Consider the following 16,900-nt stretch of genomic DNA (forward strand, 5'->3'; position numbering starts at 1 on the left):
AAAAAACGTTTTTGACAAATCAAATAAACTAATTGCATTCTATAGCCACTTTTATGTGAGATGCCTAACATACCCTTAATGAGATTTTAAATTGGAAAGCCCATATTGTCCTTATTTTCATTTACCAAAATATCATTGTCTCTTTCCTATTGTCTTTCTCTTCTTTCTCATCTTCCAACGTTCACATTACTCTCTTTCTCTCCATTGTCAAATCATCCAAACTCAGTAATTCATTATACATTCAATTTTTTTGCTTGTTGGGTCATTTAATAATCTTCATCAATCACAGCGACCTCATTGAAATCTCAATCAATAAGATTTTTTCTTTCCAACAAACAATTTTACTGACTGAATCTCTAAGGATTGATTTCATTTCTATTTGTTTTGTTTTGTTATCACATTGCTTATAAATGTTGTGTAGTATGATTGTGGTTGTAAATAGAACCTATTTTGATATATATTATTCCAGATCTATACTGATTTTCATAAAAAAATAATTTTTCAAAACTACACAACGTCATCGGGTATTGTGGGGCCACAAAACTCGGCCCGGGTTTTGTCGGGCCACAAAACCTGATTTTTTTAATAAAAATGGATTTTTTGATTTTTTTTTTTGGGCCATGGGATTTTTCAAAATTACCCAATAAAAATTAATGTCTTTTTACATTTTTTGGCTTAATTGAATTTATAATTCAAAATAAACAACAATGGAATAATAATAAAACACAACCAATACATGATTAAGTGTTCTAACTATTAACAACATTGGATAAAATTAAGGTAATGATTATAAAATTTACCCAAAAATACAAGTATAATTTTTAAACAATAATTTATTTTTGGGACTATTGGATAACTTGAAAAAATCTCATGGCCAAGAAAAGAAAAAAAAAGGATCAAAAAAACCATTTTAATAAAAGAAATCAGGCTTTGTGGGGCCACAAAACTCGGCTCAAGTTTTATGGGGCCACAAAACCTAATTTTTTAATAAAAATTGATTTTTTGATCTTTTTTTTTTTTGCCATGAGATTTTTCAAAGTTACCCAATGATGTCTTTTTTTATTTTTTGACTTAATTAAATTTATAATTTAAAATAAACAACAATGGAATAATAATAAAACACAATCAATACATGATTAAGTGTGCTAACAACTAATAACATTGGATAAAATTAAGGTAATGATTATAAAATTTATCCAAAAATACAAGTATAATTTTTAAACAATAATTTATTTTTGAGACTACTGGATAATTTGGAAAAATCACATGGCCAAGAAAAGAAAAAAAAAAAAGGGATCAAAACAACTATTTTAATAAAAGAAATCAGGCTTTGTGGGGCCACAAAACTTGATTTTTTAATAAAAATAGATTTTTTTATTTTTTTTTTGGCCTGAGATTTTTCAAAGTTATCCAATAAAAAATGATGTCTTTTTACTTTTTTTTTGACTTAATTGAATTTATAATTCACAATAAACAACAATGGAATGATAATAAAACACAACTAATACATGATTAAGTGTTCTAACTATTAATAACATTGGATTAAATTCATGTAATGATTATAAAATTTACCCAAAAATACAAGTATAATTTTGAAACAATAATTTATTTTTGGGGTTATTAGATAACTTAAAAAAATTCCATGGTCAAGAAAAGAAAAAAAAAAGATAAGAAAAACCATTTTAATAAAAGAAATTGGCTTTTGTGGGGCCACAAAACCTAATTTTTTAATCTTTTTTTTTTTTTTTTGGCCATTGGTTTTTTCAAAGTTACCCAATAAAAAATGATGTCTTTTTACATTTTTTGGCTTAATTGAATTTATAATTCACAATAAACAACAATGGAATGATAATAAAACACAACCAATACATGATTAAGTGTTCTAACTACTAACAACATTTGATTAAATTGATGTAATGATTATTAAATTTATCAAAAAATATAAGTATAATTTTTAAACAGTAATTTATTTTTGGGACTATTGCATAACTTGAAAAAATCCCATGGCCAAGAAAAGAAAAAAAAGGATAAAAAAAATATTTTAATTAAAGAAATCCGACTTTGTGGGGCCACAAAACCCAACCTCAGTTTTGTGGGGTGTAAGCACCCTCGACCGGATATCCCCAACAACCCGGACTACTCGAACGAGAGCATTTACGGAAGGAGAAAGAATAGAACATACAAGACAAAAACCACCCTGGCATGCATACTCAAAAATGAGAGCAGCGGAAGCAAAGCTAAACACATGCATGCACTACGGGAACACCGCTGGCACTGCGGTCACAAGATCAATAAATAAAAACAGACTTCTTTGCCAACATATACCAAACTCGAGGAATGACCTGGCAGAGTACAAAATAATCGAGTAAATCCTACTCAGACATCAGAGTTGACAGGGATTAACGGGACTGCCTGTACACCATATCGACTCTGTTGCTAAAAGCTGACTCCCTTGCCCATGGCCTACGCTACCACTACCTGAAATGATGGAAAGTAAAGTGAGTCGAGAGACTCAGCAAGCATAAGGAAAGAAAGGCTGACGGCTATATAAATCCAATAAACTCTTCCCAGAATAAATCCACAGGTACACACAATCCATGAGACGTTACAACACAATAGTATAGTATAATAAAAGCACATATCGGTCATTGGGGCCCACACAAGACACAAGGCACCCAAGTCCCATACCAACCTGCCGCTGCCCTAGAAGGTAACATGTAACTCCAACAAACCTGCCTGCGCTGTCCCGGGTCGGTGCTCCCGTCACCCCTGTGTCCGTGTCGGTACTCCTGACACCCGAGCCATAGGCTCCCTCGGAACAGTCCTCCCGTCCGATAACTAAATATTACTAGTAACCATGCAATGCACATAAAAATGTAATGGCGTAATGAGCATCAACGTGATACACTGGCGCCCATATGATAGGGCGTAATTATATGCATATTTTTATCTAATTTTTATTTTAATCTTTTGTTATTTTTCCTACATAAAATGTGTTTATATGGATTTTATATTATTTTAATATTTTTTTGTAGGAATTCAGCAAAAGGAATAAATTCGAAAATTTGGGTATAAAAAGAAAAGAAACAAAAAAAAAATTATAAAATTAATTTCAAAATTAATATGGTAAATTAATACTATAATAAAAATAAAAAAATAAATATTATAAATAATTAGCATTATAATATAAATAAAGTTATAATATAATTAATAGTATATTAAATATTATATTATCTAGTATATTATTTATATATATTATTATATTATATATTTCATTACTTATATATTATATATTGAAGTGCCGTGAGTTGCATGGAATTAGGGCAGGCTTGTGTTTCATGTGTATATATATATTAATATGAGAGTTGGCAGGAGATGGTGTGGGGAAAAAAGCGGCACGGCATGGACGGAAAGCAAAAGAAAGATAGAGAATGAAAAATTGGAACCCGCGGCCATGCAAGCACAGGAAGAAGAATAGACAGCAGCGCATGGAAAAGAATTGAAGGAAACGGAAGCAAGGGAACGAGTGTGGCAGACGAGGCTGCAACAATCGGGCATTTTGATTCAACTCTAGTAACCCAGATCTGATATTCAGATTTGGAACTGGGGATTCCTTTTCTTATTTTTTCTAGTTGCCATTCTATTTTTCTTTGGTTGGTTTGGATTTCAATTATGCAGAAACTCTTGGTTAATGTTGAGAATATTTTATTTATTATGAGTGGCTAAATAACTGTTTAGGATTTTTAAAGGATCCTATGCATTGAAACTTTATTGGTTACTCAATTTTTGGTTGTGATTGTTACATCAACTATATTTATTTTGTTCTAAACTTAATGCTTGTAATTGTTTGATCGCCAATTACATGATTAGAGATTTCTTATAATGCTAGACATAGATAAATAAGAAATAGACTTTGGACAAAATAACATATGTTAATTGGGGAAGACATTCACTTGATTACATGTGCAATTTGTGATTATATTTGTAATGAATATTTTCATATAATGAATACCTATGTTTAATGTGTTCTCTAATTCTAATTCATATAGACATATAGTGAGTTATGTTAGTTGAATAAACTTGTTAGACCTAGACATAGGCTAACAAATAAATTAGAGTGCTCCATTGACATAGTTCGTAATTTAATCAACCAAAAATTAAGGTAATTTGATAAAGTGGATTTACTAGGTGAATTTAGAAAACCCTAGGTCTTAACCAATTGATTTTTAATTTTTAGTTAATTATTAGTTATATATTAATTAATTTTCTTAATTAATCAACTGTCCAAATATAGTTAATTGTGAATAATTTTAGTATTTAACAGGGTAGTAACCAATCTCCGTGGGAACGATATCTTATTCATCACTTTACTTGTCTTGACCGCGTATACTTGCGTGTTATTCGTGGGTTATATAAAATCACGAACAAGTTTTTGGCGCCGTTGCCGGGGATTGTGTTTACTATTTCTTTTAATATTAATACCAATTGCAATTAATTATAATTTGGACATTTTATTTATTTATATTTTATTTATTTATGTATTTATTTTTTACTCATGCATGGAAATGGGCTAGTACATGAACACAAGATCCAAGGGCATTGAATCTATTCCACTTGACTTGGAAATTGAGCAAACTATTTCTCATTTAAGAAAAGCAAAGAGGGGTGAATCTAGCCATTTAGATCAAGTCAAATTATCAAGTGAAGGCGAAAAGGAACCAATGGCTCAGCAGGAAGAACAAAAAAAATTGAGAGAGTATGCTATGCCTAAGGTGGATGGGATTAGCTCGAGCATTCAGAGACCAACAGTGCAGGCAAATAATTTTGAGATCAAACCATCCATAATTCAGATGATTCAGACATCCGTTCAATTTGGAGGTTTTCCAAATGATGATCCCAACCAACACCTCAGTAATTTTCTAGAGATATGTGACACTTTCAGGTTCAATGGGGTGTCCGATGATGCAGTGAGATTAAGGCTCTTTCCTTTCTCTTTTCGAGATAAGACTAAGAGTTGGTTGAGTTCGTTGCCACAGGGATCCATTACTACTTGGACTGATTTGGCACAGAAATTTTTGGCAAAATTTTTCCCACCTGCAAAGACTGCAAAGATGAGAAATGACATTACCTCATTCATGCAGCAAGATTCAGAGACTTTGTATGAGGCTTGGGAGAGGTACAAGGAGCTATTACTACGATGTCCACATCATGGTATTCCTGATTGGTTACAAGTACAGACATTTTATAATGGTTTATTGGGACACACGAGAACAATCATAGATGCTACTGCAGGTGGAGCACTTATGGATAAGTCATTTGATGATGCTTACACCTTACTTGAAGACATGGCTGCCAATAATTATCAATGGAATCCTGATAGGACTCCTCAAAGAAGGACTGCAGGTGTCTATGAAATTGATGCAATATTCGCCTTGACTGCTCAGGTACATGCTTTAACTAAGCAGTTAGCTCAAAATGGAATTCATACACCTCAAGAAACTGTGGCATCATGTGATTTATGTGGAGGAAATCATCTCAGGGAGAGGTGTGGATTGAACACGGAGTTTTCACAATATGTCGGCAATTATACCAGGTAACAAAATAATCCCAACTCGAATTTCTATAATCCTAGTTGGAGAAATCATCCAAATCTTTCATGGAGCAACAATCAGAATGTTCAACAGCCTATTCAAAGGCCGAATAATGGTCCTTCAGGATTCCATAACAATCCAGTGCAAGACAAGGTTAAATCAGTTGAGGAGTCTTTGAATCAGTTCATGGAGCAAACTGCAAATCTTTTTTAGAATCAATCTGTGCAAATTCAGAGTCAAGGAATTGCAATAAAAAATATAGAGAATCAATTGGGGCAACTGGCAAATTCCATGAATTTTCGACCACAAGGTGCCTTACCGAGCAACACTGAGCAAAACCCAAAGCGAGAGGACAAAGAACAATGCAAAGCAATTTCAAGCCACCTACCGAGCAACACTGAGCAAAACCCAAAGCAAGAGGACAAAGAACAATGCAAAGCAATTTCAAGCCACCAAACTCACGAGCATACCAGCTTATATGCTCCACAATCAGTTCCAAAGGAGATAAGTAAACAGTTAGTGGAAGGCCAGTCAGATTTTGAGCAATTTGTAGAAATGGGTGATGAGTTGAATGAGCAGGGAGTGCCTTCAGTTAATCAAAATAAGGCTAAATCTGATGCATACGAAGAAAATTCTAGGAGGCAAAAGAAGAAGAAAGAGGAGAACTATCCAACTAAATATAACCCCAAATCTGGATACCCACCTCCTCCATTTCCTCAGTGTTTACAAAAACAAAAACAAGAGCAAAATTTTTCTAAATTTCTTGAGGTTTTTAAGAAACTGAATATTAATATTCCTTTTGCAGATGCATTGGAGCAGATGCCGAGTTATGCTAAATTCATGAAGGACATACTCTCGAGAAAAAGAAGGCTAGAAGACTACAAGACAATTGCTTTGACTGAAGAGTGCAGTGCTATTCTTTAAAACAAACTTCCTCCAAAGCTCAAGGACCCAGGGAGTTTTACTATCCCTTGTACTATTGGTAATCAGTATTTAGGTCGAGCTTTGTGTGACTTAGGAGCTAGTATCAATTTGATGCCTTTTTCTATTTTTAAGAGATTGGGATTAGGAGAGGCTAAACCCACAACAGTATCCTTACAACTAGCTGATAGGTCAATTAAGTATCCATATGGAGTCATTGAGGATGTTTTGGTTAAAGTTGAAAAACTGATTTTGCCTGCTGATTTTCTTGTTCTAGATATGGAAGAAGACAAGGATATTCCCATTATCCTTGGAAGACCCTTCTTAGCTACAGGCAGAACTTTGATTGATGTTCAAAAAAGAGAACTTACCATGAGAGTTCAAGACCAAGAAGTCACATTTAATGTCTTTAAAGCTATGAAATTTCCTAATGGTGCTGATGATTGTTTCAGGTTGGATGCATTGGACACTTTGATGTTTGCTTCCCCCAGTCCTAAAGAAGATGATCTGCTTCAAGCTACCTTGACAAATTTGGAGGCTTTTGATGATGAAGTCGAGGAGTGCTACAGGTTACTTGATGCTACACCAAAAATTCTGGCCAAGAAGACAAAAATTGATCCTTTACCATGTAAAAGTTCAGAATTTTCTAATTCCTCCCATAAGCAATGTAAGGATGTAAGTGAAGCCATTCCTACTTTTGAATTGAAACCTTTGCCTTCTCATCTCAGGTATGTCTTTCTAGGTAAATCTTCTACTTTTCCTGTGATTATATCTGCTGATTTGAATGAGGAACAAGTAGAGAAATTGCTTAGGATCCTTAGAGAGCATAGGAAGGCTATAGGGTGGACGTTATCTGATATTAAAGGAATTAGCCCTTCAATTTGCATGCATAAGATTAATTTGGAGGAAAATAGTAAACCAACTGTTGATGCACAAAGACGATTAAACCCTATCATGAAAGAAGTGGTAAAGAAAGAGATAATTAAATGGTTGGACAATGGCATAATTTACCCCATTTCTGATAGTTCATGGGTTAGTCCTGTTCAATGTGTTCCTAAGAAAGGTGGGATGACTGTAGTGCAAAATGAGAACAATGAATTAATTTCCACCAGGACTGTAACCGGTTGGAGGATTTGCATGGGTTATAGGAAACTTAATAAGGCCACAAGGAAAGATCACTTTCCTCTACCTTTCATTGATCAAATGTTGGATAAATTAGCTGGTCATGAGTTTTATTGCTTCCTAGATGGTTATTCTGGCTATAATCAAATTGCTATTGCCCCTAAGGACCAAGAAAAGACCACTTTTACTTGCCCTTATGGGACTTTTGCTTTTAGACGAATGCCATTTGGTTTATGTAATGCGCCTACTACTTTCCAACGATGCATGATGGCCATATTTTCTGACATGATTGAAAAGTTCATTGAGGTGTTTATGGATGATTTTTCTGTGTTTGGTGATTCATTTGATTTATGCTTGGCTAACTTAAAACTTGTTTTGCAGAGATGTGAAGACACTAACCTTGTGCTAAATTGGGAAAAATGCCACTTTATGGTTAGAGAGGGTGTGGTACTTGGCCATAAAATTTCTTCGAGAGGTATTAAAGCTGATCGTGCCAAAATTGACATAATTGCCAAGTTACCACCTCCTACATCTATTAAAGGAGTAAGAAGTTTTCTAAGCCATGCAGGTTTCTACAGGAGGTTCATCAAAGATTTTTCTAAGATCTCTAAACCCTTGTGCAACTTGCTTGAAAAAGATGTGCCATTTGTTTTCGATACTGCATGCATGAATGCCTTTCTAGTTCTTAAAGAAAAATTAACTTCTGCACCTATTATTGCTACTCCTAATTGGAACTTACCTTTTGAATTGATGTGTGATGCTAGCGATCATGCCATAGGTGCAGTGTTAGGTCAACGGAAAGGTAAGTTGTTTCATACTATTTATTATGCTAGTAAAACTCTTAATGATGCTCAATTGAATTATGGTACTACTGAGAAAGAGTTACTAGTCGTTGTTTTTGCCTTTGATAAATTTAGATCATACTTGATTGGTTCTAAAGTTGTTGTTTTTACTGATCATTCTGCAATCAAGTATCTTCTTTCTAAACAGGATGCAAAGCCAAGACTTATTAGGTGGGTATTGTTGTTGCAGGAATTCGACTTGGAAATCAAAGATAAAAAGGGTGCTGAGAATCTTGTAGCTGACCACCTAAGTAGATTGGAGAAACATGGAAACAATGAGCCAGCACATGATGAGATTAGAGAGGAGTTTCCCGATGAAAAAGTACTAGCTATTCAGACCCCTCAAATTGCTTGGTATGCTGAGTTTGTCAACTTTATTGTAAGTAAAGTCCTTCCCCCTGATTTGAATGCTTATCAAAAGAAGAAATTCTTGCACGATGTTAAGTATTACATTTGGGATGAACCTTACTTGTTCAAAATTTGTAATGACCAAATGCTTAGGAGATGTGTGCCTAGTGAAGAATATAATGACATTTTGATGCATTGTCATGCCTCAGAATATGGTGGTCATTTTTTAGAGAATAAGACTGCTGCAAAAGTCTTACAGTCAGGTTTTTATTGGCCTACTCTTTTTAAGGATGCCTTTAACTTTGTTAAAAATTGTGATAGATGTCAGAGAGTAGGTAACATATCTAGCAGACATGAGATGCCATTAAACATAATGCTTGAAGTTGAATTGTTTGATGTTTGGGGTATTGATTTCATGGGACCATTTGTTTCTTCATTTGGAAATAAATACATCTTAGTTGCTGTGAACTATGTTTCCAAATGGGTAGAAGCGGTGGCATTGCCTAAGAATGATGCTAGAGTGGTGACTAGATTTCTGAAAAAGTACATTTTTACTAAGTTTGGCACTCCTAGGGCAATTATCAGTGATGGAGGTTCACACTTTTGTAACAAACAGTTTGATGCTTTGCTTGCCAAATATGGGGTTAGCCATAAAGTTGCCACTGCTTATCATCCACAAACTAGTGGACAGGTTGAAATTTCTAATAAGGAGATTAAAAGAATATTGGAAAAGACAGTGATTGGGTCTAGGAAAGATTGGTCTCAAAAGCTCGATGATGCATTGTGGGCCTATAGAACTGCATTTAAATCTCCTATTGGAATGTCCCCTTATAGACTTGTATTTGGTAAAGCATGTCATTTGCCTGTTGAACTTGAACACCATGCATATTGGGCTATCAAGCATTTAAATTTTGATATGCAAGCTGCAGGTGAGAAGAGACTTTTGCAATTAAATGAGATGGATGAATTCAGGTTAGATGCATATGAGAATGCCAAATTGTACAAAGAGAAAAGTAAGATGTGGCATGATAAAAAGATATTGAATAGGAAATTTGAACCTGGCCAATTGGTGTTATTGTTCAATTCTAGGTTAAAGCTTTTTCCTGGTAAATTAAAGTCTAGATGGTCAGGTCCATTTGAGGTTATTAATGTTTCTCCTTATGGAGCAATGGAAATTCGAGATTTGGGTACTAATATGACTTTCAAGGTTAATGGACAACGGTTGAAGCATTATTTTGGTGAACCTATTGATCGTCAAGTGTCCACAATTACACTTTCCAGTCCCCAGTGAAGGTGGTCAAGTCAAGCTAAAGACTCAAAATTAAAACTATCATTTCCCTTTTCCTTAACTTTTTAGTTTCGTGATTTATTTATTTATTTATTTATTTTTAACTATTTTTTTTCTTTCTTTTCGAGTGCTTCTGTGTTTCTTGTGTTCTCTAGTGTCTGCAGGTTTCTTGGATGATGGTTGTGAGTCAAATTCATGGCTGTTCTTCAAGAAGTTCAACACCTACACCTTTTTATGTGCACCATTATCTTTCCCCCTTAGCACGTGAGCCGTATGTTTCAAATTCGCAATCAGGGAAGTATTGTTTTTCTTTTCCTCTTCTCTCATTTTTAAACATTGAGGACAATATTTAATTTAAGTGTGGGGGTGGAAAATCTTTTATTTTCTTGATTGTTTGTTTGAAATTTAAAAAAAAAAATAGAAATAGATTGTTTGTTTGAAACTTAAAAAAAAAAAAGAGAGAGAGAAAAATATGTGTGAATGATGATTCCTTTAAAAACAAAATGTTTTATTTTCATGTGTGGGCCGAATTCATGTTTCCTATTTAACTTTGGTCGATGCATAGTTAGTTCAAGATTGGGAATTGTTCTATTTGATTATCGATTCTAAATTTAGCAGTGTTAAGGAAAATGAATTGATTATGCCAGATTATCATGATTGTTGAAATATATACTTCTTGACAAAATTCATGAGATTTTGTGATCATGCATGATTGATTATGTGAGAATAATATTGCGATTATTTCTCGAAACTAGGCCTAAACAGTGTTGAAGTAAAATGGGATGATGAAAATAAAAAAAAAGAGGAAAAGTTGTTGCTATTTATCTACTCCTATGTTTTGAGCTGCTTAATAGTAACTGGGGGTTGACAGTATGCTCCTGCATCATCTTTCACGTCAAACGATGGTTCAAAATATGAGTATGCAAATGCATTCTAAGCAATTATTTAGGGGAGTAATCGGGTGTCTTCATCACAAAATGTCGACATTCGCGTCACAAACCAAGTAATGCTTAGGAAAGATTAAAAAAAAAAACAAAACAAAAAATAAAAACATCCTTGTTACTCCTTATGTTTGTAGTAGTGGAGAGAAGTGATTACAAGAAAATTATTGCATGATTTAATTATGTTAGTTGTAAGGTTTCATGAATTAATTTTGAAGTATGCATGGCATCAAAAGTGATGATTTTGCATATTTAATTCTTTCAATTAATGCTTTTGGATTTAGAATTGATACGATAATATGAATAGTAACCAAGGTTGTGATTAATTATGCATTGATAGGTTGTTGGATTTCTTGTTTTTGGCCTAACGTGAAAATAAAATATTTATATTTATTTATTTTTTTTAATATTTTCTTTGCTTTGCTTGAGGACAAGCAAAAAGTTAAGTGTGGGGTTATATATATTATTATATTATATATTTCATTACTTATATATTATATATTATATATTATATATTGAAGTGCCGTGAGTTGCATGGAATTAGGGCAGGCTTGTGTTTCATGTGTATATATATATATATATATTAATATGAGAGTTGGCAGGAGATGGTGTGGGGAAAAAAGCGGCACGGCATGGACAGAAAGCAAAAGAAAGATAGAGAATGAAAAATTGGAACCGCGGCCATGCAAGCACAGGAAGAAGAATAGACAGCGGCGCATGGAAAAGAATTGAAGGAAACGGAAGCAAGGGAACGAGTGTGGCAGACGAGGCTGCAACAATCGGGCCTTTTGATTCAACTCTAGTAACCCAGATCTGATATTCAGATTTGGAACAGGGGATTCCTTTTCTTATTTTTTCTAGTTGCCATTCTATTTTTCTTTGGTTGGTTTGGATTTCAATTATGCAGAAACTCTTGGTTAATGTTGAGAATATTTTATTTATTATAAGTGGCTAAATAATTGTTTAGGATTTTTAAAGGATCCTATGCATTGAAACTTTATTGGTTACTCAATTTTTGGTTGTGATTGTTACATCAACTATATTTATTTTGTTCTAAACTTAATGCTTGTAATTGTTTGATCGCCAATTACATGATTAGAGATTTCTTATAATGCTAGACATAGATAAATAAGAAATAGATTTTGGACAAAATAACATATGTTAATTGGGGAAGACATTCACTTGATTACATGTGCAATTTGTGATTATATTTGTAATGAATATTTTCATATAATGAGTACCTATGCTTAATGTGTTCTCTAATTCTAATTCATATAGACATATAGTGAGTTATGTTAGTTGAATAAACTTGTTAGACCTAGACATAGGCTAACAAATAAATTAGAGTGCTCCATTGACATAGTTCGAAATTTAATCAACCAAAAATTGAGGTAATTTGATAAAGTGGATTTATTAGGTGAATTTAGAAAACCCTAGGTCTTAACCAATTGATTTTTAATTCTTAGTTAATTATTAGTTATATATTAATTAATTTTCTTAATTAATCAACTGTCCAAATATAGTTAATTGTGAATAATTTTAGTATTTAACAGGGTAGTAACCAATCTCCGTGGGAACGATATCTTATTCATCATTTTACTTGTCTTGACCGCGTATACTTGCGTGTTATTCGTGGGTTATATAAAATCACGAACACCATACATCCAAGCATCAGGCCATGCTCCGTCCACATAGTAAACCACACACGATGCATATGCCTGTGCTGGATGCAACCTAACCAAGCTAGAATGTCTGTGTCCAAGCATACTCAACAAATGAATATCCCAACATGCAACCCATACTCATGTGCATATCAAATCATGAATAGTAATACAATGAATCTAAACGTGCAGTAAATCACATACTGGTAGAGCTAGTCAGCAGTGCCCAGCACTGGTCAACGGCCAGTCAGTAGGAGTGTCCACCCGACAGTCCACATCAGGGCTGTACAATAGTCTACCCCAACGTCACCAACAACCGACCCCTACCCCATTGCTCGATAGCTCTAATCAAACCATAAATAAATCTGAGAAAAATCGTAAATAAACCCGCACATCTAGGAACATAGTCCCCAAGCTGGGTTCGACATCATTCGGAAAAGAATGAGGGCGGTACAAACCCCCGTAGATTCACAACAAATAAAGTTATAGAAGTCTCAGATTTAATTTAAATTAAAACAAATGAATAATAATTCAAAAAATAATGCTAAACGTCGAATTAAAGTAAATGAGAGAATAAAATACGAGAAACCACAGAGTCTCCCACGGGAATTAAAGAACAGGAGGAGGGGGTTAGGAGCTTGCCTTTTCGCAGTCATTTCTTGCTTTTCTTGCACTCCCGCTGCGAAATAAAACATTTAATAACGATTAATAAAACCGTGGCTTACATTAATTAAATCTAACCGTGTAATATAAATAATTTAACTGTCTAAAATCCCACGTAGGCGCACCGCAAATAAAATCCCAATGAGTCTCATATTTAATTTAAATTAAATCACGCTAATAAAATCCTTGTTTAGTAAAATTAATATGCGATACCGAAACGAATTAAGGGAAGGCGAGGGGTTCATAAAATGGAAAGAAATTGTAAGGGTAGATGAGAGCTTGCTTGTATCTAGTCGTTTACAACATTTTTACGCTTCAATGCCATCAAAATAATACACGCTGTAAAATAGAACAACCCTCAAAATTAATAAAATAGGATCCAAAATAAAATTTCAACCGTACAGAATGATTATTACATATTTATTTACTTACTTGATTAATTAAACTGCGATTAAACATAGTTTAATCTTCAATTTTTTTTCCAAAAATTGGCCCTTACGCGCGCTGCTTCTTCTTCATTTTTTTCCTTTGTTTGCTGGTTCGAAAATGACCGAAATTGGCCTTTAAATTGAACCAAAACGGAGGCTTCAAATGGGCGGCCCACAGCGCGCCACGTGGCGTGCCCCAGCAACCGCGCATGGCTACCACCGCCTTGCCCAAAACGACGCCGTTTTGGGAAGGGTTTTGGCTGAAAAGTCAGCCAAAATCCTCCAACGCGCGCGCCTCTCCCCATGCTCGAACTTGCGACCTTGCCTCAGCCTCCTCGCGCCCGAACTGCCTGCTCCAGACGCTTCCTCATTACATATAATGCACCCATTTAATTTTATAATGACTTTCGGCCAATTCCGTAAATCACTTTTCAGCACCCACAACTTTCCTTAAATTACTCATACGCCCCAACTTCCATTTACACTTATTTCCCTAACACCCCAAGTTTCCAGAAAATTCATTAAAATAATTTATTTTATTCTTTCATTAATTTCATAAATATCCCCAAATAATTTAATTAAATACCTAAATCTCCTATTTCCTCAAAATTACATAAATAAACATTTTTCTTAAATCTCCAAATACCAAATAAATTAATATTTTCTTTTAACTCACAAATATTCAATAATCACCACAAATACAATAATTGATAATTATTAACCATTTCTAAATAATTTAATTAATTACCTTTAATTCCTTATTTTCCTCAAAACTACATAAATAAATACTTTCTCTTAGATTCCCAAATATTCAATAATGTCCTCAAACACTGATTTGAATAATTATTATTTATTTTCAAATTTTGGGATATTACATGGGGCCACAAAACTTCATTTTTTAATAAAAATAGATTTTTTGATTTTTTTTTTAGGCCATTGGATTTTTCAAAGTTACCCAATAAAAAATAATATCTTTTTACATTTTTTGGCTTAATTGAATTAATAATTCAAAATAAACAACAATGGAATGATAATAAAACACAATCAATATATGATTAAGTGTTTTAACTACAAACAACATTGGATTAAATTGATGTAATGATTATAAAATTTACAAAAAAATACAAGTATAATTTTTAAACAATAATTTATTTTTGAGACTATTGGATAACTTGAAAAAATCATATGGCCAAGAAAAGAAAACAAAAAGGATAAAAAAAACAATTTTTATAAAAGAAATCGGGCTTTGTGGGGCCACAAAACCAGGCCCGGGTTTTGTGGGGCCACAAAACCTGATTTTTTAATAAAAATAGATTTTTTGATCTTTTTTTTTTGGACCATGGGATTTTTCAAAGTTATCTAATAAAAAAATGATATCTTTTTACATTTTTTGGCTTAATTTAATTTATAATTCACAATAAATAACAATGAAATGATAATAAAACACAACCAATACATGATTAAGTGTTCTAACAACTAACAACATTGGATTGAATTGATGTAATGATTATAAATTTTATCCAAAAATATAAGTATAATTTTTAAACAATAATTTATTTTTGAGACTATTGCATAACTTGAAAAAATCCCATGGCCAAGAAAAGAAAAAAAAAGAATAAAAAAATCATTTTAATTAAAGAAATTCGGCTTTGTGGGACCACAAAACCCGACCTCAATTTTGTGGGGCTACAAAACTTGATTTTTTAATAAAAATTGATTTTTTGATTTTTTTTTGGGGCCATTGGATTTTTTAAAGTTACCCAATAAAAAATGATATCTTTTTACAATTTTTGACTTAATTGAATTTATAATTCACATTAAACGACAATAGAATGATAATAAAACACAACCAATAAATGATTAAGTGTTCTAATTACTAACAACATTGGATTAAATTGATGTAATGATTATAAAATTTACCCAAAAATACAAGTATAATTTTGAAACAATAATTTATTTTTGAGACTATTGGATAACTTGAAAAATCCCATGATAAGAAAAGAAAAAAAAAAGGATAAAAAGACCGTTTTAATAAAAAAAATTGGGTTTTGTGTGGCCACAAAATCTGATTTTTAAATAAAAATAAATTTTTTAATTTTTTTTTTTTGGGCTATGGGATTTTTCAATGTTACCCAATAAAAAAATGATGTCTTTTTACATTTTTTGACTTAATTGAATTTATAATTCACAATAAACAACAATGGAATGATAATAAAACACAACCAATATATGATTAAGTGTTCTAACTACTAATAACATTTGATTAAATTGATGTAATGATTATAAAATTTATCCAAAAATACTAGTATAATTTTTAAACAATAATTTATTTTTGGGACTATTGGATAACTTAGAAAATCTCATGACCAAGAAAAGAAAAAAAAAGATAAAAAAATCCATTTTAATAATAATTGAAGAACAATTTTTTAATTATTTGATAATACATATATTTTTCAATTATTTTTACTTAATTCATTTTATTTATTATATATGTAATATTATTATATATATATATTTAATAATAAAAAATGATGGGAGCGAACCAGTGTGGGTTTGAGACCCAACTAGTTATTAAATTATTAAAAAGAATAATTATTAAAAATAATAGTATTTATTTGAAAATAATAATAATTTAATAGTTAAAAAATTATTATTATAATTAAGATTTGTAATTATTATTACAATTTAAAAATAATATAAGAATCATTGAATAACAATTTTTCAGTTATTTTTTTAATAATACATATATATTTAGAATTTTCAATTATTATTATTTAATTAATTTTATTTATATGTAACAATACATATATATTTAATAATAAAAAAGAGATGGGAACCATCGTGGGTTTAAGACCCACCCAGTCATTAAATTATTAAAACTAAGAATTAATATTGAGAAATAATAATAATACTTTAATAGTTAAAAATTTATTATTATAATTATGAGGGATTTTTCGAGTTTGTCTGTGGGGTAAAATAAAAATTCAATTCTTTTATTGTCTTTATTTCTATTCTTAATTTTTAATTAAAGTAGGAAGTTGAAAAGTCAAAGATTACGGTCAAAAGTGGTTGACTATTTTTTGCAATTATTTGTT

The 16,900-nt window shown here is 32.1% G+C and overlaps 2 protein-coding genes and 1 non-coding gene across 3 annotated transcripts; 2 read left to right on the plus strand and 1 right to left on the minus strand.

Annotated features, from left to right (window-relative positions):
- Positions 1 to 4,577: 4,577 nt before the first annotated feature.
- Positions 4,578 to 6,515, plus strand: LOC127805673 (uncharacterized). The gene is made up of 3 exons (XM_052342428.1): positions 4,578 to 5,444; positions 5,540 to 5,593; positions 5,805 to 6,515. The coding sequence occupies exons 1-3, from the start codon at positions 4,578 to 4,580 to the stop codon at positions 6,513 to 6,515; spliced, it is 1,632 nt and encodes a 543-aa protein (XP_052198388.1).
- Positions 5,109 to 5,215, minus strand: LOC127807033 (small nucleolar RNA R71). The gene has a single exon (XR_008024570.1). It is a non-coding gene; the product is annotated as a small nucleolar RNA R71 (small nucleolar RNA).
- A 111-nt stretch (positions 6,516 to 6,626) lies between the features above and the next one.
- Positions 6,627 to 10,115, plus strand: LOC127805674 (uncharacterized). Its single transcript, XM_052342429.1, has 4 exons — positions 6,627 to 8,088; positions 8,203 to 8,915; positions 9,213 to 9,707; positions 9,762 to 10,115. The coding sequence occupies exons 1-4, from the start codon at positions 6,627 to 6,629 to the stop codon at positions 10,113 to 10,115; spliced, it is 3,024 nt and encodes a 1,007-aa protein (XP_052198389.1).
- Positions 10,116 to 16,900: the final 6,785 nt, after the last annotated feature.

Source organism: Diospyros lotus, chromosome 7 (genome assembly GCF_014633365.1).
Source record: "Diospyros lotus cultivar Yz01 chromosome 7, ASM1463336v1, whole genome shotgun sequence".
NCBI lineage: Eukaryota > Viridiplantae > Streptophyta > Magnoliopsida > Ericales > Ebenaceae > Diospyros > Diospyros lotus.

What these genes read in the sequence shown, in the direction of transcription:
- LOC127805673 (XM_052342428.1), top strand. Translation starts at nt 4,578, where the DNA reads ATGAACACAAGATCCAAGGGCATTGAATCTATTCCACTTGACTTGGAA. An exon ending in TATTCGCCTTGACTGCTCAG is followed by an intron (nt 5,445 to 5,539) that starts GTACATGCTTTA and finishes AAATCATCTCAG; the next exon opens with GGAGAGGTGTGGATTGAACA. An exon ending in TATGTCGGCAATTATACCAG is followed by an intron (nt 5,594 to 5,804) that starts GTAACAAAATAA and finishes AATCTTTTTTAG; the next exon opens with AATCAATCTGTGCAAATTCA.
- LOC127805674 (XM_052342429.1), top strand. Translation starts at nt 6,627, where the DNA reads ATGCCTTTTTCTATTTTTAAGAGATTGGGATTAGGAGAGGCTAAACCC. An exon ending in TAGAGAGGGTGTGGTACTTG is followed by an intron (nt 8,089 to 8,202) that starts GCCATAAAATTT and finishes TAAGCCATGCAG; the next exon opens with GTTTCTACAGGAGGTTCATC. An exon ending in AGAAGAAATTCTTGCACGAT is followed by an intron (nt 8,916 to 9,212) that starts GTTAAGTATTAC and finishes CTTGAAGTTGAA; the next exon opens with TTGTTTGATGTTTGGGGTAT.